Source organism: Aquarana catesbeiana, linkage group LG05 (genome assembly GCF_042186555.1).
Source record: "Aquarana catesbeiana isolate 2022-GZ linkage group LG05, ASM4218655v1, whole genome shotgun sequence".
In the NCBI taxonomy this organism is placed as follows: Eukaryota; Metazoa; Chordata; class Amphibia; order Anura; family Ranidae; genus Aquarana; species Aquarana catesbeiana.
In genome coordinates this window covers 226,063,679-226,090,622 of record NC_133328.1, presented here as the reverse complement: position 1 = coordinate 226,090,622, position 26,944 = coordinate 226,063,679, and the positions used below count along the sequence as shown (strand labels likewise).

General features: G+C 44.2%; 1 protein-coding gene across 3 annotated transcripts in view; it reads right to left on the bottom strand.

Moving 5' to 3' along the window:
* Positions 1-26,944, bottom strand: part of COBL (cordon-bleu WH2 repeat protein) — a 586,035-nt gene that overhangs the window by 149,117 nt on the left and 409,974 nt on the right. For 2 of the 3 annotated variants that reach the window (XM_073630596.1, XM_073630595.1), the window contains one exon: positions 8,816-8,989. The exons of the other annotated variant lie outside the window; for it this stretch is intronic. In XM_073630596.1, coding sequence (XP_073486697.1) covers positions 8,816-8,989 — 174 coding nt within the window. The remainder of the gene's footprint in view (positions 1-8,815; positions 8,990-26,944) is intronic. 3 annotated transcript variants of the gene reach the window in all.

The following is a 26,944-nucleotide window of genomic DNA, read 5'->3' as shown; positions in this document are numbered from 1 at the left end:
GATTAGAGTTGAAGGTGGAAGAGGTCGAGGGGTGCAGAAGAAAGCAGTGGACAGCAGCTTTGAGGGTTTTGATTTGAAAAGGACAAATTTTGCTAGGGATGAGTATCCTTTGGAAAGGAATTTTTACGTGTGGGGTTGGCTTGAGGTAGGGAGGGCAGCTTTTTTTGGGGGTAGGGGATTTTTTTTTCCGGATCGCCAACACTCACATCTTGTGTTGTGTGTTCAGTACTCCTGACCTCTGTATCTTGGGAGTGCAGCAGTCAGAAGTGTGCAATATTATTATTATTATTACTATACAGGATTTATATAGCTCCAACAGTTTGCGCAGCGCTTTACAACATTAGGGAGGACAGTACAAGCACAATACAATTCAATACAGGAGGAATCAGAGGGCCCTGCTCGCTAGAGCTTACAATATAGAGCACAGCATACAGAGTGCAGCAGTTAGGATTATGAAACAGAGTACATTACATTCTTCTGACTACCATACTCACCATACTTTGTACACTGTGTTGTATGGATCATGCACCTTACTGTTGAATGATACATGCACTCTGTAAAATGGGCTGCATATGCATGCTGCACTCTGTACATTATACACGATTAATTCCTGCACTCTATATGGCAATAGTAATTTTAAACAACTGACCAAAATGTTCAATGTCTCATAAGTTGCTGGTTACTAAGTAGTACTATTTTAATGAAGTTCTTCTTTCAGGTAGGCTCAGACAAAAAAATACTTCTCTATCTATATTATGTGACTCTGTCTTTGTATGTATTTTAAATTTTTGAAAATTATTGTGCTGAGCTTTATATGTTTCTGTAAAACTCTCATTTGTGGAACAGAAATTAAGGAGATCCTGTCACCAGATCAAAGTTTTTTTTTATTTAGATGCTTTTATTAAAAAATACACAGTAGATACATGTGTGCTATTTTTTTTTTTTTTTCAATTGGCTATTTTTCCTTTATTTATAAGCTCTAAAAAGTAAATAGTGAACACTTTTATTCATTTATATTAACAGCAGGCAAGCTCAAGCACTGTCAGAAGGAGCTGGAAGATATTAGCATCTATAGTGTCTTATTTCTAATAATTTTGCAGAGCTTATAAATAAGGAAAAAAACAACTAATTAGAAGATATTACACGTGTCTATTATGCTTTATATTTCAATAAAAGCATTTATGTAAAAAAGCTTGAATTGGTAAGAGGGTCTCTTTAAAGCATAATTTTTTGGGTACATTGACTGTGGCGAATGTGTGCTGTGTAAACATCCAGTAGGCTTAGGTCCTATTTAATTATACCCATTTATTCTCCCACCACTGTCAGCAAAGTGTGCCCATACCCAACATTTGCTGCTGCATGCTACCTTTGTGACATCACTTGCAGTAACTAGGGGTGCCCCAGGTATTTAACCATCCTAAAAACACCCCTGGTGACAAGGCAAAGTGTCAACATCTATTGCTCACTTATGGAAGATGTAGCCCTAAAAGTAGTCTGTGCATGGAAATTATATTGAAAAGCTGCATAATCCAACCCACCATCTCCAAATACATCTAGAAGTAGCTGGTTTAGATAAATCTTGACCAAATAATCCAAAGAAGAGAGAGGGTGGCTGCATTCCAGGATACAAAGAAAATGTTTTATTCCGTAAAATCATCCAACATCAAGAAATAAATTCACAATAACATCATGACACACACAGAGGAGAGCATGGTTGGCGCGTTTCATGAATTGCTTCGCTTAGTCATAACCGTCATAATCTCTTCTTTGGATTATTTGGTCAGACCACGGACTGGACCAGCGCCCGGTCATCAAGGAGAGGATCACTCTCACCTGAAGTGGTGTTGCCCTTCCTTTTCCTTAGATAAAGTTTATTTCACTAAAACAAAATTGGCAAATTACTACTGTAACCCAGTGATTAGTGTTGACAGTCTCTGAGTTTTTCAAAGACAGCAACGATAAAGAGCTCACAGATGGACTTTAATTAAAATTCAGTTCTTTGTATACACATGGTAAGTGTCAAAGAATGCACTAAAATAAGTTCAGATGCTTTCTGCATAATAAAACAGATATAGGCAGCTGAAGTAATTGAGACATTTAGCCTTTTCCAGTAAAAAGAAGTTTAATGTCATAAGCAGCCACACTGGCCAACTGAAAGGGAGAGTAAATGGAAGGGACAGGGTCAAAGTAGGCTTTTACAGGAAAACCCAGATTTCTCCATAACAGTAGTAGACTATACTGTATATCTAGGTACTAGGTGCTGATAGTTTTGACACTTGCATTTCACTAAAGGTAACCTCTGATTGAGTCATATGCTCGGTTTTACACTGGTTTACTTTAAGCTGGTGAAGCAGTTATTCTTTTATGTAACTAGTTTACCAACATATAAATGAACTGTATATTAAGGCCTCATTCACACTGGTGCAATTTGTCATGTGATTTGGCAGTTCTAAATCACATGAAAAGTCGCACCCCCATTGTCGGCAATGGAACCGTTCCAATTGCCACGAGTCCTGTCGCAGTGACTTTGAAAAAGATTCCTGTGCTACTTTTTTCCGATTTCATTGCGACTTGCATAGACTTCTGTTAAACAAAGTCGCAAGCCACAATGAAATCCAAGGTGCAAATCCTACTGATCTGTGGCTTTGAAATCGTCCTGAAGTAGTGCAATTTCAAAGCTGCACCAGTGTGAACCAGGGCTCAGAGTAAATAAAAAGGCAGTTAGCAGTCATATGTATCACTTATTCACTCAGCTGTTTGCAATCTGAAGGAGGCATCATACAAAAACAGTACAAAAAAACTGACAGATTTCAAAAGCTTATATTATGCATGTTCTTTTTAAAAGTTATATGAGAAAATACTTTCAAACCATGTATTATATAATATACAGTATAAGAAAATGTATGATAGTAGGAGGGTAGAGCAATTGAAAGAGACAACACATTTACTCCATTTTTGTAGTCCACCAGTGTGAAAGAAAAAGACAGGGAGAGTGAGGAGGATCAGATGAAATGTAAAATGTAAGAAAGCCACATAGGAAGTGTCTGCTCAGCAGCTCTTGGTATTTGAAGGGAATGATGCACAGCAGTAAACTGTAAGGAACAGAAACAAGAAAAAGAATGTAGAATGGGTAAGTGTAAGTACAAGGGTCAGATCAGGCCAACATTACCACTCTGCCCTCAGGAAAACAAGCAAATGCAATCCAATCACAAAACAAAAAATTCACAGCAAACCACTGCGGGTTAGCTGGGCTTTAGTTTTGAAGTCACAGCATTCCAAAAAACACAGTGGTATGAGTAACAGGAACTGAAACAAACGGATCAACCTTATACAAGCATGCAGGAAAAGACAGAACTGTCAGAAATTACTAATAAGTCACAGACAGGAAAACATGAAGAAACTGGGAGCAATCCGATCCTCTCCTAAGAGATCAGTATTTAAATTACTTGCGTCATGGGAGGTTATGACCCATGGCTTTCAGACTGGATGGTGGCACTTTTTCCTTAGTGCTTTCACTGGGATTGTGGCCACAAGAACAGTACGTTTTGTTCTTGCAAAATCCAAGTGTGTTCACTGAACACAGCCAGAAACATCAGAACAAGTATAAAACAAATACATAGCAGCGTGTTCATTAAAGAGGAACTGCAGTCTGCTTATATAATTTGTAATAAAAACATCTTTGCCATTCTGAAGCTTCCCTCCAACCACTTTGCATATTATTTTATATATACTGTGATTCTGTACTTGCCAATTATGCTGCAGAAAACTCCCTCCACTAAGTCTGGCTGCAATCATTTTAACTGTGGGCAGCAAAAGCTGCTACCTGTTCACATCCTGGATTTACACACACACAGAGGCACACCTCCAGCTCTGCAGCTTTCATTGGGCCTCACCCCACCCCTCCATTCCTGGCAAACTCTCAGGAGAGTAAGAGAGAGATGTGCATGATGTCATAAGCCTAGGCTTTTTACCAGACAAGAAACAGGAAGTGGGCTGTATAGTATTTACTGGCAGAAAAAAAATGTTTTACTATTCAAAGTTAAAACAACAAGGGTAGAATATTTAATAGATCGAAAGTTGAAAAAATGACTGAAGGTCCACTTTAACCACTTCAGCCCCGGACCATTTGGCTGGCAAAAGACCAGAGCACTTTTTGCGATTCAGCACTGCGTCGCTTTAACTGACAATTGTGCGGTCATGCGACGTGGCTCCCAAACAAAATTGACGTCCTTTTTTCATGATAGATAATATCACCCTCCCACCCACCATATCTTGTTGACTTGCTTGAATCTTTTGCCATTATTATCTTGCTGAATTTGCTAATTGCTTTATAGCTTCAGTTTAGTGATGACCTGGCATCCTCCTTTTCTTTTGCATCTTCCACACCAGGGAAAACAGAAAACAGAACTGGTGTAATATTTTTTTCTCTTTCAGATTCTATTCTCACCGTACCAGAACGGATAGAAAATATAATCATCATCTAAATGTACAATAAGTCCCCTATATACAAACATTCAACCTTTTCAACTTTCAAAGATGCGAATGTGTTCCCATGACCAAGCCTGTAAAGCTGGGTACACACTTTTTTTTTTTAAACCCAGCGGGGCTAATTGAAAAACAAATGACAGATCGCCGCACCAACACAAACAATGTTGGTGCAGCAATCTCCCCTGCTGTGCCTTTGTGTTCTGACAGGGGGGCCACCATCGCCAGAACACACTGATCAGCGCTCGCAGCTCTTATCTGGACTTGGGATCAAGTTGAACTTACGCATGAGTCCCCAGAACGGAACTCCTTCGTAAGTAAGGGACTTACTGTAATATGAAAATACTGCTACTGTAATGTAACCGATAATTTAAAAATAAGGATATTAAAAAAAAAGAAAAACATCTCTGTGCTGTTTTTCTTTTTGATCCTGGCTATATTCAAATATTTTGTTTATGTCACTGGTGATACCGCCTCCAAATAAATTTCTGGTAGTGATCCTACACATGGGTCATTTGCAAAAAACAGCTTGCAACCCAGCATGAACAGTGTAATTCTATGGTACAACTTAAATGGGATATACAGTATGTGCCCAGGTGCTCAGAACAAAAATTTGACTCTGTAAGCTTCCAGGACAATAAAAGTGTTATGCCGTGTACAAACGGACATTCCGACAAGAAAATCCTGGATTTATTTCCGACGGATGTTGGCTCAAATTTGTCTTGCATACACACAGTCGCACAAATGTTGTCGGAAATTCCGAACGTCAAGAATGCGGTGACGTACAACACGTACGACAAGCCGAGAAAAATGAAGTTCAATAGCCAGTGCGGCTCTTCTGCTTAATTCCGAGCATGCGTGAAATTTTGTGTGTCGGAATTGTGTACACATGATTGGAATTTCTGACAACGGATTTTGTTGTCGGAAAATTTGAGAACCAGCTCTCAAATTTTTGTTGTCGGAAATTCCGACAACAAATGTCCGATGGAGCCTACATACGATCGGAATTTCCGACAACAAGCTCACATCGAACATTTGTTGTTGGAAATTCCAACCATGTGTACACGGCATTAGGCTTTTCATGGCTATAGTTTTGTCCTATGGGCATCAGTTCATTGTATAGCATAGACTGCAGGCATAATACAAACATCTTCATACTGGGCCCAGCTACTCTACAAATAGTTATATATAAATATATATAAACTAATGTGTAGCCATCAAAAAAAATAAAAACCATCACTAACTAAAACCAGGTATCTCCAGGCAGTGGTGAAGCTAGACATTGTTTCACCCTGGGTAAAGACTCAGTTCAACACCCCCCCCTCTCAAAGAGGACGGTAAACATTTTGATTTTTTTATCATTTTTTACAATTGAATTTTTTTTTGTACAATATTATTTTTACAATAATATTACGGTATATTACATCAGTATCCCCTCTTGCGTCAATGCCCCCTTACATCAAGCCCCCCCTCCCTTATATCAGTATCCCCCTTGCTTGAGCGCCCCCCATTACTTTAGAATCCCCCTAACATCTGTCCCCCCTTACATTTGTGCCCCCTTACAGCAATGTCCCCCATTACTTTAGAATCACCCCTTATATCAATGCCCCTTTACATCAGTGCCTCCGCTACATTAGAGCCCCCCTTACATCAGTGTCCCCTTTTACATCAGCGTTCACCCTTACATTAGTGCCCCCCCTTTAGATCGGATTCCTTCCTTACATCAGTGTGCCCCCTTACATCAGAGTCCCCCCCATTTACTTCAGAGCCCCTCCTTACATGAGTTCCCCCTTTATATCAATGTGCCCTCTTACACCAATTCCCCCTTTCATCACTGTCCCTCCTTACAACAGTGCCTTCCTTGAATCAGAGTCCCTCTTATATCAGTGTCCCCTTTTACATCAGTGTGCCCCTTACTTCAGTTCCCCCTTTATATCAATGTCCCCTTACATCAGTGTCCCCCCTTACAATAGTGTCTTCCTTACATCAGAGTCCCCCCTTACATCAGTGCCCCCCCCCCCCACATCAGTTCCCCCATTTACATCAGAGTTCTTCCTTACATTAGTGTTCCCACTTACATCAGTGTCCCTCCTACTTCAGAGCCCCCCTTACATCAGTTTCCTCCTTTATATCAATGTCTTCTCTTACATCAATTCCCCCTAACATCAGTGTCTCCCCTTACATCAGTTTCCCCTCTTACTTCAGAGTCCCCCCCCATACATCAATGTGCCTCCCCACCTTAACCAGCAATATTGTAGCAGCCCAGCAGGAGCTGAGAGGTGGAGCAAGTGTGAAGGGGGAAGTTCTGTCCTCCTCAGGGAGCTGGGGGTGACGCAAACAAGTGATGTCATTGGTTGTTAGTTTGCCAGCGCTCCCATCAACTAAGGACTGGGGGAGGGGGGTGCAGTAGAACACAAAATATATCTTTCAGCTGCAGCTCCTCTTGTCAATGTCAGGTGCAGCTGAAAGATCAGTCCTGTGTAGTGAGAGCTCAGTGAAGGATCAGCCGGCCTCTGCTATACTCCTCCTGGTCCGGGAGGAAGATGAGCCATGCCTGCCCAGGGAAGGCTGCACAGTGCACACCGAGGCTGCATCCTCCACCGCTCACACTTATGCTTTCAGCAGCTCCCTCATGGCTGAGAGAAGTGCAGATCCTGGGGGCGGCTGGGAGATGAAGTTCCAGACTGCCACTCAAAAGGGAGAACAGTACAGCCAACAGGAGCACTACACTTACAGGAAGGAGATGGGGGAGGGAAAACACAGCCTGCGTTGCCTCTGGGCTCGCTCTTCCTCGCTTCCATCACTGCGCTGACAGGAGTAGTGATGCCGCCCCTCTCAATGTGGCACCTGGGGCACACGTTCCTCCTAGTTTCAGCTTTGCCTCCAGGTGCCTGCATGACAATTCCGTTGTACTGTACAGTACCTCTGACACCCAGGACATGCAATGTGTCTATGTGATCTGCTATGGGCTGCCACTTCCAAATACTTTTATTCTTCTTCAACACCTCAGGAACCTGGGGTGTTCAATATGCTATGATGTAGTTGCTCTTCAATCTCCAACTCACCCTCGCCCCATTGCAACGTGTTGTGTCTCTCTGGCCAACGGGAAGCAATATTTCATGGGAAAAGGAAGGCAGAGTGTCAGTCCACAGGCTGGAAGTTATTATTTGCTCCTTAGGAGCTTTCAAAAAAGGTATGGAGGTGTGGCCACACATAGCTGGATGCCTGATTTCAGTTGTTAGTGTTTTTGCTGACAGTTTTGCATTAAAGTTTGACCTCACAGTTGAAGTTAAGCGCTTTAGCACCCAAGGCAGCATGCTAAAGCAATACTGTCGTGCACCTACTAACTATGATACCCATATTCTCACAGAGAATAATAGAAGGTAAGAGAAAGCTGCCTGTCTTCATCTTGGTTGCACATTGCATGGATCGTATTGCTTTTTTTTCCCTTACCTAATAAAGATAAGAGGCTTGTTCACTTCTCTATGGTGAATTATTAATGATTTGTCACAGAGAATTTCCAATAAAACAGACAACCTCTATGAGCATTAACAAACTCTATGAGAGCTTTTAAAAGAATCTACATGACTATCACAAGTTTTGGTTGGGAGCATCATTAGTAAATATCAGTCTAGTGAACCTAGAATTTATGCCCTACTGACCAGAAGCTAAAGCAATTTTTACAATTTCCACAGTTTTATTCCAATTTTTTTGTCACTTTCAAAAGCCCCATTTTTTTTACTTGAAAAATCTGTAAAATAGAAAGTTACCAATCTGTATTGTTATGCAATTTCATTTCATTTTTAACACTGCTAGTGGGTTCCCTATACCTCCTCCAGCAAAGCAGAGACTAGATAATGATGTAGACAGGGGTGAGGAGTGGTACCATTTATTAAAAAGGAAACTATACAGGCTACCTAGTTACTTTCTTCAGTCAATGGGGGAAAGCATGCATCGTAGGTATAATGTATTGACAGACATTTCCTTTAGTGGATTAGCAAATGTTTAATAACTGGCTCATATTTGCTACAAGAGAATCATTTATCAAGAATTATTTGTACACAGCTAAACTGTACCTGAGATATACTTTTCCAGCTTATGGGTTGGTTTGTTCTTGGTTATTCCTTTAGTATGACTGAGGCAAGATGTATCTGATTATACCTTAACTCTAACGAGCACCATTTAAGGGATCTCTGAAATTCACCATAACAAAAGGACAGGAGGAAAAGAAAAATAGCTACATAGACTAGAGGAAAGGTGAGTGATATAGCAGCAAAAGTGGAGCAGACAGGAGCATATAAAAATATAGTATAGCCTGGTATGGACCTACGTTTAGCAGGTATAGGTCTGGTTGTTCCTGTTATAGCAGCTCCATTTTCATAGAGAGGTGAATCCGAAATATCATTATCAGGTGGAGGGTAGGGAGGGGGTGGGGGTATCTCTAACTGAGGTGGACTTCTGGACGTTCCTCTTGGGGGTTTTTGTGGAACCTGCCGTCCATTACCTATGTGAAGATTAATGCACAGATTATTTCATGCTTATTTTAGCATAATATTATACATTTTGTCTTTCATGTTTCTTTAAAAGTTTACATGAACCCAAAATGTTTTAACGTTTTTTAATATTAAAAAAAAAAAATCACTGAGGCCTCCTCCATCTTTCTCTACTTCTTAACTACTGAACCGACAACCATCCTTCCAAATGCTTCTTACCATTTATCTCTGGATCCAGCGCTGCTAGCTCGTCACCAAGTTGTACTAACAAAATGTAAGTTATTATTATCTTGTTGTTGGCAAAATGCTGCAGCCATTCTTATTGTCAATTGCATTCTCATATTAAAAATAATAATAATAATTAAAAAAAAAAGTATGATAGTAAATTCTTTAAATATATAAATGAGTGGGATTATGAGTTCATAGAGGTCTCTGTCAGCTCTGGGATGACATCTTCAACACAAAACAGAAAGCCTATCACTTCCATTTATCTCTAATCAGCTAAATAATTATTTTAAGATAAGGGTGGAACAATGATTTCAACTTTAGATTCCTATAGGTTTTATTTACTAAAACTGGAGAGTGCGAAATCTGGCACAGTCTGCATAGAAACCAATTAGCTTTCAGGTTTTAAGCCTCATACACACTGGATGTTATAAAAACACTAGTAATTTTAGCTTTAGTAGCATTTTTCAGCGTTTTTTTCGTGTTTTTTTTTTTTTTTTTAGCAAAACTATACTCTCACTGAAGCTTATGGCTCAAAAACACTGATAAACACAGAATAGCCGTGTTTTATAGCTTTTATCAGAGTTTGAGTGTTTTTACAGCTGAAAAACTCCTCGTAAAACCCAATAACAGCCAATGTGTGCATGAACACATAGGATAACATGCTGGAGAGTTTACTGGCTGCAGAAACAAATGCCTAAAACCAAAAACAGCAGCTGTTTGAGGCTGGATTCACACCTATGCATTTTTAGTGCTTTTTGCATTTTGCAGATTTGCACTACAGAACGTGTTCCATAGGAAACCATGTTAAATGGACTGTAGTTCAAATCTGCAAAATGCAAAAAGCACTAAAAATGCATAGTGTGAATCCAGCCTAAGGCTGGATTCACACCTATGCATGTTGCTTTTGAGCGTTTTTGGAGGTTTTTTTTTCATGCTTGGCACGTTTTTGAGCAGCGTTTTTGTAGCGTTTTTGCCGCGTTTTTGCCGCGTTTTTGCCGCGATTTGCGTTTTGCGTTTTTTTTTTTTTTTTTTTTTCTTTTTTTTTTACAGTCTTAAAAAAAATTACAAAAAAAAAACCCGGCAAAAACGCACCAAAAACGCACCAAAAACGCTGCAAAAACGCTGCAAAAACGGTGCACTTGCGTTTTTGATGCTTGTCCATTGAAATCCATTACATGCAAAACGCTGCTTTTTGCATGAAAAAAAGTCCCCGACCCTTTCCAAAAACGCAGAGATACAAAAAAGCATTGATGTGAACATGTTCCATAGGAACCCATGTTAAAAAATTCCCATGCATTTCTGCAAAATGCAAAATGCATCAAAAAACGCGCTAGTGTGAATGGAGCCTTAATGTCCAGTGTGCATGAGGCCTTATTGTAAAAGCTTTATTGAACAAGTTGAAGTTAGAAGCTGATTACCGTATTTATCGGCGTATAACACGCACTTTTTTCCCCTTAAAATCAGGGGAAAGTCGCAGGTGCGTGTTATACGCCGATACCCTGCGATCCCGAGCTGTCAAAATGTCAAAATCGCCGGCCGCGTTTTGAAAATGGCGCCGCCGGCGCCGAAATACACTTAATACTTTCGGCTCCACTCGTAGTCCCGAGCGGAGCTATCCGAACATACTCGGATAGCTCCGCTCTGGCTAAGGGGGGAGCCGAAAGTGAACGAGAGCCGCCGGAAAGAGCCGAGGACCGGCTCTGTGTATTTCGGCGCCGGCGGCGCCATTTTCAAATCGCGGTCGGCGATTTTGAAGCCCGGGAAGCAGGGACAGGGGATCGAAGGCTGCACTGGGGCAAGGCTGCACTGGGGCAAGGCTGCACTGGGGAAGGCTGCACTGGGGAAGGCTGCACTGACAAGGCTGCACTGGGGAAGGCTGCACTGACATGGCTGCACTGACAAGGCTGCACTGACAAGGCTGCACTGACATGGTTGCACTGACATGGCTGCACTGACAAGGCTGCACTGACAAGGCTGCACTGACATGGTTGCACTGACATGGCTGCACTGACAAGGTTGCACTGACAAGGCTGCACTGACATGGCTGCACTGGGGAAGGCTGCACTGACAAGGCTGCACTGACATGGCTGCACTAGCAAGGCTGCACTGAGGCAAGGCTGCACTGAGAAGGCTGCAATGATGGGCATTTAAATGTAAGTTTTTTTCCCTTCAACTTCCCTCCTAAAAGTTTTTTTTTCCTTAAAATTCCCTCCTAAATTGGGGTGCGTGTTATACGCCGGTGTGTGCTATACGCCGATAAATACGGTAGCTATCATGCACAGCTGCACTAGATTCTGAGTGCTCCAGTGTTAGGCCTGATTCACACCTATGCGTTTTTTGTGCTTTTTGCATTTTGCCAATTTGCACTACAGAACATGTTCCATAGGAAAGCATGTTAAATGGACTGTAGTGCAAATCTGCAAAATGCAAAAAGCACAAAAAACGCATAGGTGTGAATCAGGCCTTAGTAAATCTCCGCCAGTATGTTTTTTCTTCTGCTGGTAAACAATCTTAGTGAACAAAAAAAGATAATCAGGAAAATAAATGTATAAAATAAGTTAAATGACCGCTATTGTATATTGCTAGAGATCTCAGAACTCCTGAACAGGGGAAAAGTTCTAACCTGAATGGCGAACCCCATTGAAGTCTATGGAAGCAAACCAGGAAAAATCAAAAGTGCCAACTCTGAAGGCGCATATGCAAGTACTGTAATTGGCCATAAAAGGGGTATTTTTTTAAACAATAATTTTTTCAGGAGCAGTAATTTTAATAATTCTTAACCACTTAAGGACTGAGCCTCTTTTTAAAATTTGGTGTTTACAAGCTAAAAGCTTTTTTTTTTTTTTTTTCTTTGCTAGAAAATTACTTGGAAGCCCCAAACATTATATATATATTTTTTCAGACACCCTAGAGAATAAAATGGCGGTCGTTGCAATACTTTATGTCACACCGTATTTGTGCAGTGGTCTCACAAGTGCAATTTCTTTGGAAAAAATACACTTTTTTGAATTAAAAAATAAGACAACAGTAAAGTTAGCCCAATTTTTTATATTGTGAAAGATAATGTTATAATAGTCAATCGTTGGAGAGAGCAGTGGGCGGCTACTTTCCTACATACAGTGGGACAATGGACAGCGGCAATTATTGAAATGAAAAATGAATTTGGAGGGGCCTGAGAGCAAAAGAAGGTTACTTATTTATACTTGGATAGAACCAGAGTTTAGTCTCACTCTTGCATCAACTTCTGTCGGACAGCTTCTCCAGTAGTTGTCTAGTTGTCATTTCTATACTGCTCTCCTTTTTTGTACTTTACCATGGATGTTCCACAGCTGGTGCTCCATATGCCCTCTGCTACTCTATGTAATTAATTTGGCTGCGGCTTTGTTTATGCCCAAACAATGTCTTCAGTCTTGTATTTTTGTCCTGCTAGCTTGGTTTCCTATATGTACATGTTCCACTTTCCTTAACCCTTTTTCTTGAAAGATGGCAGTGAGTGACTTTAAGTGACTCTGAGACAGATAAGGTCTCCTTGTTCTTTGGTGTCATGTACCTGGTGGAGATCGAGCTGTAGAGGGGACTTTTCTTGCACCTCCTGTTCAACACCCCTGGTAGTGATGACAGGGAGTGGAGGACACAGAGTAGCATGAGGGCCGATGTAGCAGATGGCTCAGGCTGGGTCTTGGCTGGAACCAGGTGGCTGGAGAGCGCTGGGCCAGAACGGAGAACAGGAGCTCCGTGTCGCTGAATCAGCAGCTGGAAGCTTAGCCAGGACCTAAGCCAGGGGCTCATCAACAGCCAGACAGAGCAGGTACCGAGACATGAGGCAGAGGCAGAGACGGGACACAGGCCAGGTTCGGTACACAGTCGGGCAATGAAGTACAGGAACATCAGGCAGAAGTGGAGTCGAGCACAAGCCGGGGTCACAAGTAGTCAGGCAGAGGTCAAATGGAAGGTCCAGGCAAGCCGAGTTGGGATACAGGAAACTGGTACAGATCAGGCAAACAGGCACTAGCTGAAAAGACCACTCAGCAAAGTGTGCATGTCACTGGCAGGTTTAAATAGGCTGACTGCCGCCAATGCGCACACGTGTGTGCGCTCACGCATGCGCCAGTACATGTCCTTTCTTGTGCACTTCTTGGAATGTCCATGCCTGCACACCACCCCGCGCTTGTTACCCACGTTTCTCTTACACTGTCCCCCCCAATGGGCAACCTCCGGAAGCCCATTCGTAGCATCTTATCGGGGTGAGCCTGGAAGAAAGTCCGTATTAGTCTCTAGGCATGGAGTTTGCATTCTGGTTCCCAAGAATTGTCTTTGGGTCCATAGCCTTTCTACTTAATCAAATACTGGACGGTGCCCCCTCGTCTTCTGCAATCTACAATTGTCTCAACTTCATACTCTTCGTTGCCGACTTTTAGTAAGGACACGTGAAAGACCGGATGGATCTTATAAGTTGCAGGAAGCTCGTAAGCTGCTGGATTGATTTCTCTTTTAACTGGAAATAGGCCAATATATCTAGGACCCATCTTCTTAGATGGACAGGATAATCTTAGATTGGCAGTAGACAACCATACCTTGTCCCCCACTTGGAGTTTCAGGTCTCCTCTCCTCTTCTTATCAAATAATCTTTTGCTAACCTGTTGAGCCCTGGAAATGGCATCTTGTTACACTTTGTAATTTGATTGGAGATCACTTACTCTTTCCTGGACTGCAGGGACCGAGGAATCAGGTAAGGTGTCAGGTAAGAAGGCTGGGAAATAGCCATAATTTGCCAAGAATGGGGCTTGTCCCGTGGCTGAATGAACTGCATCGTTGTAAGCGAACTTTGCCAGGGGTAACAGTGATGCCCAGTCATCTTGGGTAAAGGATGAGAAGCACCGAAAATACTGCTCTAGGGTCTGATTCGTTCGCTTTGGCCATTCGTCTGGGGATGGTAGGCTGATGAGAAACAAGTTTCGATCTTCAGAACCTAGCAAAGATGCAAAGATCTCTCCAGAATTTGGACGTGAACTGCACTCCTCTATCAGAAGTGATGCTGCTAGGTACCCCATGAAGCCTGACCACTTCTTTAAAGAAAGTATGGTCAGTCTCTGTTGCTGAGGGGGTTCCTAACATGGGGATGAAGTGCGCCATATTCATGAGTCTGTCAACGACCACAAAGATGGTAGTGAACCTCTCAGATGGGGGGAGTTCAACCATAAAATCCATACTAATTATTTGCCAAGGTCTCTTGGGAATTAGCAATAGTCTCAGTAGACCCCAGGACTTGATTTTGTCGTTCTTGTTTTGAACGCAGACCCCACAGATACCCACATAGTCTTTACAATCGACTCTTAAACTTAGCCAACAAAAAGAACATTGCACATCTGTAGTTTTGATTACCCCAAAGTGTCCTGCTAGCGGGTGATCGTGGCACTGGCTGAGAATCTTGGGGTGCAGACTTGGGGGAACAAACACTATCTGGTTGAACCGGAATAACCCCCTCGTTTCTGGAGGCACTCCCCAGGTGGCCAGACATCCCTTGTGGAAGCTTGCTTGAACTGGGTGATCAGATCTGTCTGTAACAGCAGAAAACTCTGGACAGGTAAAATTGTGTCTGCTTGATGGTGCTCTTCTCCTTCCTCTGGGTACATGCGAGAAAGCGCATCAGGCTTGACATTCTTGGTACTTGGCCTACAGGTTACGTGGAAGGAGAAGCAGGAGAAAAATAGTGCCCATCTGGCTTGCCGGGGTCTCATTTGGCAGTCCTGAGATACTCGAGGTTCCTGTGATCCGTAAAGATCAAGATGGGGTGAGCTGCTCCCTCCAACATGTAACTCCATTCTTCCAAGGCTGTCTTTATGGCCAGTAATTCCCGATCTCCTATGTCATAATTCTCTGCAGGGCTGAGTTTCCTGGAAAAGAAGGCAATGGGATGTAACAGACTTTGTTCCCTGGCGCTGTGACAAGATAGTGCCTACGACATTCTCTGAGGCATCCACCTCGAGGACATAAGGGGAAGCAGGGTCTGGATGCTGCAGGATAGGTGCAGTAGTAAACAAAGTTTTTAACAGATCAAACATCTTTTGGGCTACAGGTGTCCACTGGAAACGGGTATTCTGCTTCATTAGCTGAGTGACAGGAGAAATGATGGCAGAGAAATTTTTAATGAACTTGCGATAAAAGTTGGCAAACCTGATAAACCTCTGTGTGCTTTTCCTGTCCATAGGAGTGGGCCACTCAAGGATAGATCTGACTTTTTGGGGATCCATGGAGATGCCTGATGTAGAAATAATGAGCCCCAGGAACTGAATCGTATCCTTCTCAAATTCACATTTCTTGGCCTTTGCGTACAGCCCATGATCTCTTAATCGGCCGAGAACTTTTTTAACATGCTCATGGTGTTTTGCGATGGAGGGGGAGAAGATGAGAATGTCGTCTAGATATACAATCATGAACAGATCAAGGAAGTCTCTGAAAATATCATTAATGAAATACTAAAATGTGGCTGGAGCATTACATAACCCAAAGGGCATAATGAGGTATTCGTAGTGTCCGAACCTAGTGCGAAAGGCCGTTTTCCACTCACCCCTTTTGCGGATCTGCACTAGGTTGTAAGCACCTCACAGATCAAGCTTAGGTAAAGATAGTGGATGTTTTGAAGCGTTGGAATAGTTCTGGAACCAGGGGTAAAGGGTATCTGTTTTTAACAGTAATTTTATTTAATTCCCGGTAATCGAAACAGGGATGTAGGGTATGATCCTTCTCCACGAAAAAGATTCCAGCACCTGCAGGGGATGTGGACAGCCAGATGAAGCCCTTTTCCAAGTTGTCATTGATGTACTGACATAAAGCCTAAAGCTCTACTTCAGAAAGTGGGAAGATGCGCCCAAAGGGTATTTCAGCACCTGATAAAAGTTTAATTGGGCAGTCATAAGGGCGGTGAGGTGGCAGGATGTCTGCTTTCTGTTTATCGAAAACGTCCAGGAATTCGTGGTAGACTGCAAGTATGAGTTGTGACACAGAAGGGTCAGTATGTACAACCAGAAGAGGTGTAGGTCTCATAGAAATGGGAAGCAGGCAGGATTGCAGGCAGTAGGTGGATGAGAAAGTCACTTATCCTGTTGCCCAGTTTATCTGTGGATTGTGGGCTTGCAACCAGGGTATTCCCAAGATGATGGGGAACAGAGGCGATGGAATAACGTCCAAGCATAGAAATTCCCGATGACCACGGTCAGATATAGCCAACAATGGGTGAGTGTCGTGCATAATAGGCCCAGACCTGAGACAGGATCCATCGGCCAGATTGATGGCTAACTGGTGTGCCTTTGCTTGCAAGGGAATTTGCTGGTGTAGGGCAAAGTCTCTATCCATGAAGCAGCTGCAAGCACCAAAGTCCACTATGGCAGGTACTTGGATGTCCCCTCTGAGGAACTGAAGTGAAAGGGACAGAGTAATATTAGTAGACCCCTTTCCCACTGAGCAGTTAGCAAGATATGTAGAATGGATGGACTTGGTCTTTGTGGGCTGCACCGGGCAGTTATGGAGATAATGTCCCGCCACCCCACAGTATAGGCCTAAGTCCTTCTGCCTTCTTCGCAGCTTTTCTTCACTAGAAAGTGGAGAGCGAAAAAGTCACAGTTGCATGGGCCTTGCCTGCATATTTATTGAAACAGAGATGGTGCCAGCCCTTTCTGTTCTCCTTTCTCTAAACCTGCGATCAAGCTGGATAGCAAGACTAATGAGGTTGTCAAGAGAGCTGGGGACCCCAACTTGAGCAAGTTCATCTTTAAGGCCTTCAGACAGGCTAAGGCGAGACTGATGCCACAAGGCTGCTTTGTTCCAACTTGTATCAGAGGCCCACAGGCGGAATTCTGCAGTATAGTCCTCAGCGGGTCGATGACCCTGTCGCAGGGTATGGAGTGCTAATTCTGCAGTAGCTGTACGCTAGGGGTCACCGTAGAGCTGGGCCATTGCTTTGAAGAAGGAGCAAAGGGAGTCCAAGATCGTACTATTCTGTTCCAGGAGCTGATGAGCCCATGACTGCGATTCTCCGAGAAGCAAGAATATGGGGAACCCCACCTTGGTGGTCTCTAGTGAGAAGGCTCTTGGCAGGGAGAAATAAAGTTCACAAGAGTTTTTAAAGGCACGGAACTTGTGTCGATCACCTGAAAACCGCTCTGGTGCAGGAACTTGGGGTTCTGGTGGTGGCATAGCTCCTGTAAACTTAGAGCAGCCAGGTGCAGTAGCAGGTATGGGAGTCGCAGAGTTTGAGGCCATAGGTTGGATGCGGTCTTCCAGTTCCAGATAGCTTTCCTGCAAAGTGCTGACTGCCTGGGTCAGGCAAGTTGCTGGCATAGCGACTCCAGAGGCGAAGCCCCTCTCTCAATCTCCGACATTTGGCACATTTGGTACTGTCATGTACCTGGTGATCGAGCTGTAGAGGGGACTTTTCTTGTACCTCCTGTCCAACACCCCTGGAGGACACAGAGTGGCACGAGGGCCGATGTAGCAGATGGCTCAGGCTGGGTCTTGGCAGGAACCAGGTGGCTGGAGAGTGCTGGGCCGGAACTGAGAACAGGAGCTCCGTGTCGCTGAATCGGCAGCTGGAAGCATAGCTGGGACGTAAGCCAGGGGGTCATCAACAGCAGGTACCGAGACGTGAGGCAGAGACAGAGACGGGACACAGGCCAGGTTCGGTACACAGTCGGGCAATGAAGTACAGGAACATCAGGCAGAAGCGAAGTCAAGCATGAGCTGGGATCACAAGTAAGCAGGCAGAGGTCAAAGGGAAGGTCCAGGCAAGCAGGTAAAGGTTAGGTAAACAGGCACTAGCGGAAAAGACCACTCAGCAAAGTGTGCATGTCACTGGCAGGTTTAAATAGGCGGACTGGCGCCAATGCGCGCACGCGCACGCTCACTTATGCGCCAGTACATGTCCTTTCTTGTGCACCTCTTGGAATGTCCATGCCTGCGAACCACTGCGCGATTGTTACCCGGGTTTCTCTTTCAGTTGGTCAGTGGTGGACCAAGGTCCATTCATAATTCAGTACAAACTTTCACCCATGTAATCATTTTCTCTTTCGACTCTAAGAGCGCCTTCATTCCATGGCTTATTGAGTTGTACCCCTGATTCAATATTTTTAGCACCACATCCCACTAACTTATACACTCTTAACGTATCCACCTGCTTTAATATCTCCAGCTCCATGGCCCACTGACTTTTTCACACTACCACTGCTCTAATATTTTCATCTTCATTGCTAGCTGACTTGTCCACTGTCTTCCCACTCCCCAGAACTAAGTTTATGCACCTTGCTCTCCTTGGGTTACCTAAATGTTAATTTGCTGCCTGTATCAACAAAAGCACATTGGCTCACTTTGTTGAGAAAAAAAAAATTGTAGCTATATATGGTTACTTAAAGTGGAGTTCCACCTTAAAGTGGAACATCCGCTCATCGGATCCCCCCCCCCTCCGGTGCCTCAATTGGCACCTTTCAGGGGGGAGGGGGTGCAGATACCTGTATAATACAGGTATCTGCACCCATTTCCGGGAACAGCTAGCCGCAAATGCACGCCCCCCCCCCCCCCCCCCCCCCGTTGTGTTGTGGGAAACACACAGTTCCCACAACACAACGGGGACCAGTGTAGATGTGCAGCGCGCCTCTCGCATGCGTAGTAGGGAACCGGGCAGTGAAGCCGCAACGCTGCACTTTCTGATTCCCTGACCGAGGATGGCGGTGGGGGCAGCCGAGAGATGAGCGATCGATCGGCTTCGGCTGCTGACATCGCTGGACCCTGGGACAGGTAAGTGTCCATTTATTAAAAGTCAGCAGCTGCAGTATTTGTAGCTGCTGGCTTTTAATATTTTCTGTTTAAGGTGGAGCTCCTCTTTAACTTTACAATGCCCACCTCTCTAATTTGTCGTTGCAGCACTAGAAAAATCCTCAGCAAGTTTTGACTTTCACAAAACCTAAATTCATGATTTCCCATAACTGGAAGTAGCAGGGTCTTGACAAGCTTTGACACCAGATGATGACAGCTGGGTGAGAATGAGTAAAAAAAATTAAAAATTGCTTGTGTTGTCTGCTACCAAGTAAACGTATTAATTTCCAAACACAGAGGTTAGACACGATAGTTCCGATCATTATTGCTCTGCAGACACACATAATTGTATAATAAAGACACCTTGTCTTTTTCACTTATAATATAATTATATTTCCTACCTGCACTCCAGTGTCTGTGTGCAGGAATTGGAGCCTGCGTGTCTTTTTTTAGTGGTTGTTAAGTACATCCTCTCCTACGTTACGAGTTCCTGTATTCCTCACTCCATTTATATCATACAGTTGTCTTCAATTTGTTTGTATTTCTGAGCATGCTACTAGCAGACTGTATTTCCACAACAATTCATATGGTGTCTATTGATAACATCAATATCATGCAATAACCATCTTTGCAGTAGTAAGAAGCTATATTTGCCATAAATAGTAAAATACAATAAATATTTAAAAAAAAAAAAATCAGGTACAGCTCTGCATAGAAACCAATCAGTTTCCAAGTTTTATTGTTAAAGCTTAATTGAACAAGCTGAAGTTGGGAGCTGATTGTCTACCATGCACAGCTGCACCAGATTCTGAGTGCTCCAGTTTTAGTAGATATCCCCCATAGCTTAATTAAAATGTTGAATAAAAAGAAGGGTATATGCAGCAATATAGTTCACCCTTCACACTGAAGAACTACTTGGTCACACAGTTATATGGCTTAGATGAGAACATCACTAATGACTTTACTTATGTTGAGCGTTCATGCACACTGGGCTTAAAAAATATCGCTGTTTCTACAGGGGTTTTGCATTTTGCCTGTAGAAGAAGCTCAATGTTATCTTATGTGTCCATGCATTAGGAAATTTGGAGGCATATTTTAAGCTCAGCGTTTAGAGGCAAAAAAAAAACCCACTTACATATTGCATATTTGAGAGGAGTTTTCTGGCAGAAAAAAATGCTAAACACAAAGCTTTAGGCCCCTTTCACACGATCGGACCGTTCAGGTCCGCCTGTCAGTTTTGACGGCGGACCTGAACGGGCGCTCCATGTTAGCCTATGGAGCGTCGGATGTCAGCGGAGACATGTCCGCTGACATCCGACCCCGTCCGATCCGCTAAAAGCAGACGTATGGCTCTACGTCCAGATCCGTCGCTGGCGGATCGGATCGGGTGAGATCTGACGAAAACGGACACGCTGTCCGTTTTCGTCCGATCCCTCCATAGGCGGCAGCGGCGCCTGACAAGCCCCTCCCCGCTCAGTGAGCAGAGAGGGACCTGTCATCCGCCGGCTCAGCGGAGATCAACGGACAGATCTCCCGCTGAGCCGGCGGACCGAGGCGGGCTCCGTAGAAACGGAGCCCGCCTCGTGTGAAAGGGGCCTTACACAACTTTCAACCAAGATTAACAAAATGTTAAACTGTATCTTAAATTGGAAAATGAGTAAATCCTGGGTGAAAACATTGATAAACAGACCCCTAAGTACTGTAGCAAACATAAGTCAAACTGTTGGTACAATGACCAAGTTTACACATATAAGAGAAGGTTTGTAAATGGTCAGATTGTGGATTTTCAGATGTCATAGGCCAATCCTAACATCTCCTGATCAGGCCTGGCTTTGGTCATCTTCTGGGTCATCAGAGTGCACTTATTTCTGCACAACACAGAATTGGCCCAGGTTCTGTAGGGATCCCAACTAGGGTTGCCACCTCATCTCTTTAAACCCGAACATATATTAATTACACAGGTTCTGAGGCAAATTTATTGCAGATAAGGCACTAATGAGTTTGATTACAACGTCAATCAGCCACAGAACCTGTGTAATTAACGTGTTTTTTTTATTTAATACAAATGAAAAACACAGAAAATTTTGAAAAAAAAAATGAAAACATTATTTGCTACTCTCTGTTATAGAACATATCCAATAAATTCAAATTTATTCATAAATTTAGACTCTACATGTATTCGGCTACATGTCTTTGGTAAAAATCAAGCTGTGTTTTTGGGGACACCAGTATAGTTCTGATTGTGGTCAAGATACAGCTCAGAACAGACACTATACTAGTGATGGCAGTGATTAGTGAGTTATAGTATGACTGTGATACTGTGGCGGGCAATCTAGAGCTAACAGCCACTGGCTGCGAGGGACACTAACTGTCTAACTTACACGGATGTCGCTAGTGACACTAATACAGTGATCAGTGATAATACTGTACACTGTACTATGGCATTGGCTGGGATGGAAGGGGTTAACATCAGAGGCAATGAAGGGGTTAACTGTGTGCTTAACAAGTGTAATGTGTGCTGCTTTTACCAACAGATCTGTCTGCTTTTTCTCCCTGAAATCTGTGCACAGAGTTCTGTGTGTTTGTCAACACAGAACTCTGTGCTGTGATTGGCCACAGCCGATTATTAGGATTCAGCCAAAATTATTGGCTGAAATCTGCTGACAAACTCGTGCTGTGTCCAAACAGCCAAACCAGGAAGTACACTGCGATGTACTGGTACATCACAGTGCCTGGCTGTGCCGCACACTCGCAGTATATCTACTGTGAGTGGGTCAACAAGAAGTTAATTTAAATGATCTTGAAGTTTGGAAGCTTCTTGAAGAATCCAACACATTTACTTCCTTGAACGCTGTGACTCATATTTACTACGCCTTGTGAATATGCACTGCTGTGTCACTGATTTTACAGAGCCTGCCTTCTGAACTACAGAGGTGCTGGAAGGAGGATTTTCAGGAGGCCCAGTCAGTATAGGACTCACACCATGTCAACAACACTGCTTTCAAGCAGCAAGGTACTATGAGATATGTATTCCTCAGGCAGGGTCGGATAAGGAACATCATGGGCCTGGTGCTGAGGATTTTGGTGGGGCTTTTTATAAAATAAATAAATAAATAAAAATGCAAACTTTTTTTGTTATAACACATTAAATATAGAGAGGGATGAGAGAGAGAGAGAAAGGGGATGAGAGAGAGGTGAGGGGTAAGGGAGGGAGGATGAGAGAGAGGATGTGCATGAGCATGCGTGAGAGTGACATCAACGTAGCCCGGCCAAGGCAAGTGACTAAAGGTTCAGGGCGGAAGGAAGACAAGGTGAAGATGGAAGCGCCTGGGACCCCCCGGATTGATCACAGCGCAGAGCTGGAGGGCTCAGTCTGACAGGTAAGTGTACCCTAATACTAGTACATTATGGCATAACCTACCTCGGGTCTCTAAAAAGTAGTAATGTTAGTGAAGTTTACTACCGCTTTAATATCACAGGATCCCAGGAGCCTCTTATGGGGCCCCTTACTGACCCGGTGGCCCTTGCGCAGTGCCCAGGTGCATAGTTGCTAACATTTTAAAAATATTTTCAGGGACACTTTTTTACCAGTGCAATATTCAGAGTAGCTGACATCCCCTATGTTCCTCTATACATCAAAGTAGTAATCACTAAATTAAATGAGTACTAATAATGGGCAGAACAAATATGAGGACTGAGATTTCCTTTAGTTGAACTAACAAAAGTGTACCCATTCTAGAGCTGGTAACATTGAGGATATTCAATATAATTTTTAAGAACTGTTTTTGTGGGTAATAGGCATAGGGGAGGAATATGGATGGTATAAAAGTGGGAAGTATGTGCAGGTGAGGGAGAGGAATGTGGAGGGTATAACAGTGGGCACTATGTACAGGAGAGGAGTGTAGGGGGTATGACAGTGGGCACTATGTACATGAGAAGATTGTGGAGGGTATGCCAGTGGGCAGTATGTACAGGAGAGGAGTGTGGAGGGTATGATGGGGGCAGTATGTACAGGAGAGGAGTGTGGAAGGTATTATGGGCGGCAGTATGTACAAGAAAGAGAAAGGCAGTTGGCTGTATGTACGGGAGAGGAATGTGAAGGGTATGACAGTGGGCAGTATGTACAGGAAAGGAGTGTGGATGGTATCGCAGTGGATGGTATGTACAGAAGAGAGGAGTGTGGATGGTATGATAGTGGGCAGTATGTACAGGAGAGGAGTGTGGAGGGTATGACAGCCGGCACTATGTACAGTAGAGGAGTTTATAAAAGTGGTCAGTGTGTACAGGAGAGGTGTGTGAAGGGTATGACAGTGGGCAGTATGTACAGGAGAGGAGTATGGACGGTATGATACTGAGCAGTATGTACAGGAGAGGAGTGTGGAGGGTACGACAGTGAGCAGTATGTACAGAGACGAGTGTGGAGGGTACGACAGTGAGCAGTATGTACAGGAGAGGAGTGTGGTGGGTATGACAGTGGGCAGTATGTATAGGAGAGAAGTGTATGACAGTGGGCAGTATGTACAGGAGAGCAGTGTGGAGGGTATGACAGTGAGCAGTAAGTACAGGAGAGGAATGTGGAGGGTATGACAGTGAGCAGTATGTACAGAAGACGAGTGTGGAGGGTACAACAGTGAGCAGTATGTACAGGAGAGGAGTGTGGCGGGTATGACAGTGGGCAGTATGTAGAGGAGAGGAAGTGGAGGGTATGACAATGAGCAGTATGTACAGGAGAGAAATGTGGAGGGTATGACAGTGGGCACTATGTACAGGAGAGAAGTGTATGACAGTGGGCAGTATGTACAGGAGAGCAGTGTGGAGGGTATGACAGTAAGCAGTAAGTACAGGAGAGGAATGTGGAGGGTATGACAGTGAGCAGTATGTACAGGAGAGGAATGTGGAGGGTATGACAGAGGGTTGTATGTACAGGAGAGGAGTGTGGAGGGTATGACAGTGGGCAGTATGTACAGGAGAGGAGTGTGGATGGTATATCAGTGGGAAGTATGTACAGTAGAGGAGTGTGGAGGGTATGACATTGGGCAGTATGTACAGGAGAGGAGTGTGGAAGGTATGACAGTGGGCAGTATGTACAGGTGAGGAATGTGGAGGGTATGACAGTGGGCAGTATGTACAGGAGAGGAGTGTGGAGGGTATGACAAAAGGCAGTATGTACAGGAGAGGAATGTGGGGAGTATAACGGTGGGCAGTATTTACAGGAGAGGAAAGTGGAGGGTATGACAGTGGGCAGTATGTACAGGAGAGGAACGTGGAGGATATGACAGTGAGCAGTATGTACAGGAGATGAGTGTGGAGGCTTAAGACAGTGGGCAGCATGTACAGGAGAAGAGTGTGGAGGATATGACAGTGGGCAGTATGTATAGGAGAGGAATGTGGAGGGTATGGCAGTGAACAGTATGTACAGGAGAGGAATGTGTAGGGTATGACAGCGGGCACTATGTACAGGAGAGAAGAGTGTGCCAGTAGGCAGTATGTACAGGAGAGGAGTGTGGGGGTATGCCCGTGGGCAGTATGTACAGTAGAGGAGTGTGGAGGGTATGACATTGGGCAGTATGTACAGGAGAGGAGTGTGGAGGGTATGACAGTGGGCAGTATGTACAGGAGAAGAGTGTGGAGGGTATGACAGTGGGCAGTATGTACAGGTGAGGAATATGGAGGGTATGACAGTGGGCAGTATGTACAGGAGAGGAGTGTGGAGGGTATGACAAAAGACAGTATGTACAGGAGAGGAATGTGGAGGGTATAACAGTGGCCAGTATTTACAGGAGAGGAATGTGGAGGATATGACAGTGGGCAGTATGTACAGGAGAGGAACGTGGAGGATATGACAGTGAGCAGTATGTACAGGAGATGAGTGTGGAGGCTTAAGACAGTGGGCAGCATGTACAGTAGAAAAGTGTGGAGGATATGACAGTGGGCAGTATGTATAGGAGAGGAATGTGGAGGGTATGACAGTGAATGGTATGTACAGGAGAGGAATGTGTAGGGTATGACAGCGGGCACTATGTACAGGAGAGAAGAGTATGCCAGTAGGCAGTATGTACAGGAGAGGAGTGTGGGGGTATGCCCGTGGGCAGTATGTACAGTAGAGGAGTGTGGGGGGTATGCCAGTGGGCAGTATGTACAGGAGAGGAGTGTGGAGGGTATGACATTGGGCAGTATGTACAGGAGAGGAGTGTGGAGGGTATGACAGTGGGCAGTATGTACAGGAGAGGAGTGTGGAGGGTATGACAGTGGGCAATATGTACAGGTGAGGAATATGGAGGGTATGACAGTGGGCAGTATGTACAGGAGAGGAGTGTGGAGGGTATGACAAAAGGCAGTATGTACAGGAGAGGAATGTGGAGGGTATAACAGTGGGCAGTATTTACAGGAGAGGAATGTGGAGGATATGACAGTGGGCAGTATGTACAGGAGAGGAACGTGGAGGATATGACAGTGAGCAGTATGTACAGGAGATGAGTGTGGAGGCTTAAGACAGTGGGCAGCATGTACAGTAGAAAAGTGTGGAGGATATGACAGTGGGCAGTATGTATAGGAGAGGAATGTGGAGGGTATGACAGTGAACGGAATGTACAGGAGAGGAATGTGTAGGGTATGACAGCGGGCACTATGTACAGGAGAGAAGAGTATGCCAGCGGGCAGTATGTACAGGAGAGGAGTGTGGGGGGTATGCCCGTGGGCAGTATGTACAGTAGAGGAGTGTGGGGGGTATGCCAGTGGGCAGTATGTACAGGAGAGGAGTGTGGAGGGTATGACAGTGGGCAGTATGTACAGGAGAGGAGTGTGGAGGTATGACAGTGGGCAGTATGTACAGGATAGAAATGTGGAGGGTATAACAGTGGGCACTATGAACAGGAGAGAAGTGTTTGACAGTGGGCAGTATGTACAGGAGAGCAGTGTGGAGGGTATGACAGTGAGCAGTAAGTACAGGAGAGAAATGTGGAGGGTATGACAGTGAGCAGTATGTACAGGAGAGGAGTGTGGATGGTATGACAGTGGGCACTATGTACAGGTGAGGAGGATGAAGGAATCTGGGAAGGAAAAATGTAAAGATTTGTGGAAGGATATGTAGGGACTGCGTAGTGGTTAAGTGGGCCATACATGGATTGAAATTAAACCAATTAAGCAGAGAACGGCCATAGTCAATCTTTGTATCGACTAGCTGGTTGTACACAAGTCAAGCTATTAATCAACTTGAGTACAACCAGCCTGTCAGGTTTTTTCCAAAACAATCAGTGTTGCCACACTGATCATTGTATTGTGTGGGTAGGGAAGGCTCCCCACTGGCAGAATACAATAACACTGTGGGAGTGATTTCCCCATCCACAGGTCAGCAGGTGAGTGGGTGTGTGGGGACAGGCTGGGGAGATAGGTCTGTGAGCAGGGGGGTGTGAGGTGGTCGTGGAGGGATATCAATCAGCAGGTGGGGGGAGTAACTGGGAGTGATATCTTTTGGAGTAGGGTCTGTCATCTGCAGGTTGGGAAATGGTCGCCTGTGATATAAGTTGAAGGGAAGTTGCTAACATGGGAAGTGGTTGGAGTGTGACCTGGTTGGTGGTGAGTGTGAAATGTATGATGTGCTTCAAGTTTCTTTCACATTTGCGGTAATGCTTACTGCCCTCTGAACAGTGATCTGTGGTGGACTGCTTTTCAACGAGTGGTATAGCAGCAGCTGACAGGCGTTCGTGAGGTGCTACTTGTTTTTTTTTTTTTACATTGCTGAATGGTAGTTTTACATTGTTGGACTATGCTGCTACTGTGAGCAAGTTTGGCTTGTAGTTGCAGAGTGGCCCCATTGTATTCAATAGGCGAGTTTGACAGGCAGTGCTGCCTGTCAAACTCTGCAGGCTCCAAGCTGTCCATTGAGCTCAGTGCCTCTGACAAGAAGTGAGGAGAGGCACTGTGAGCTCATCCTC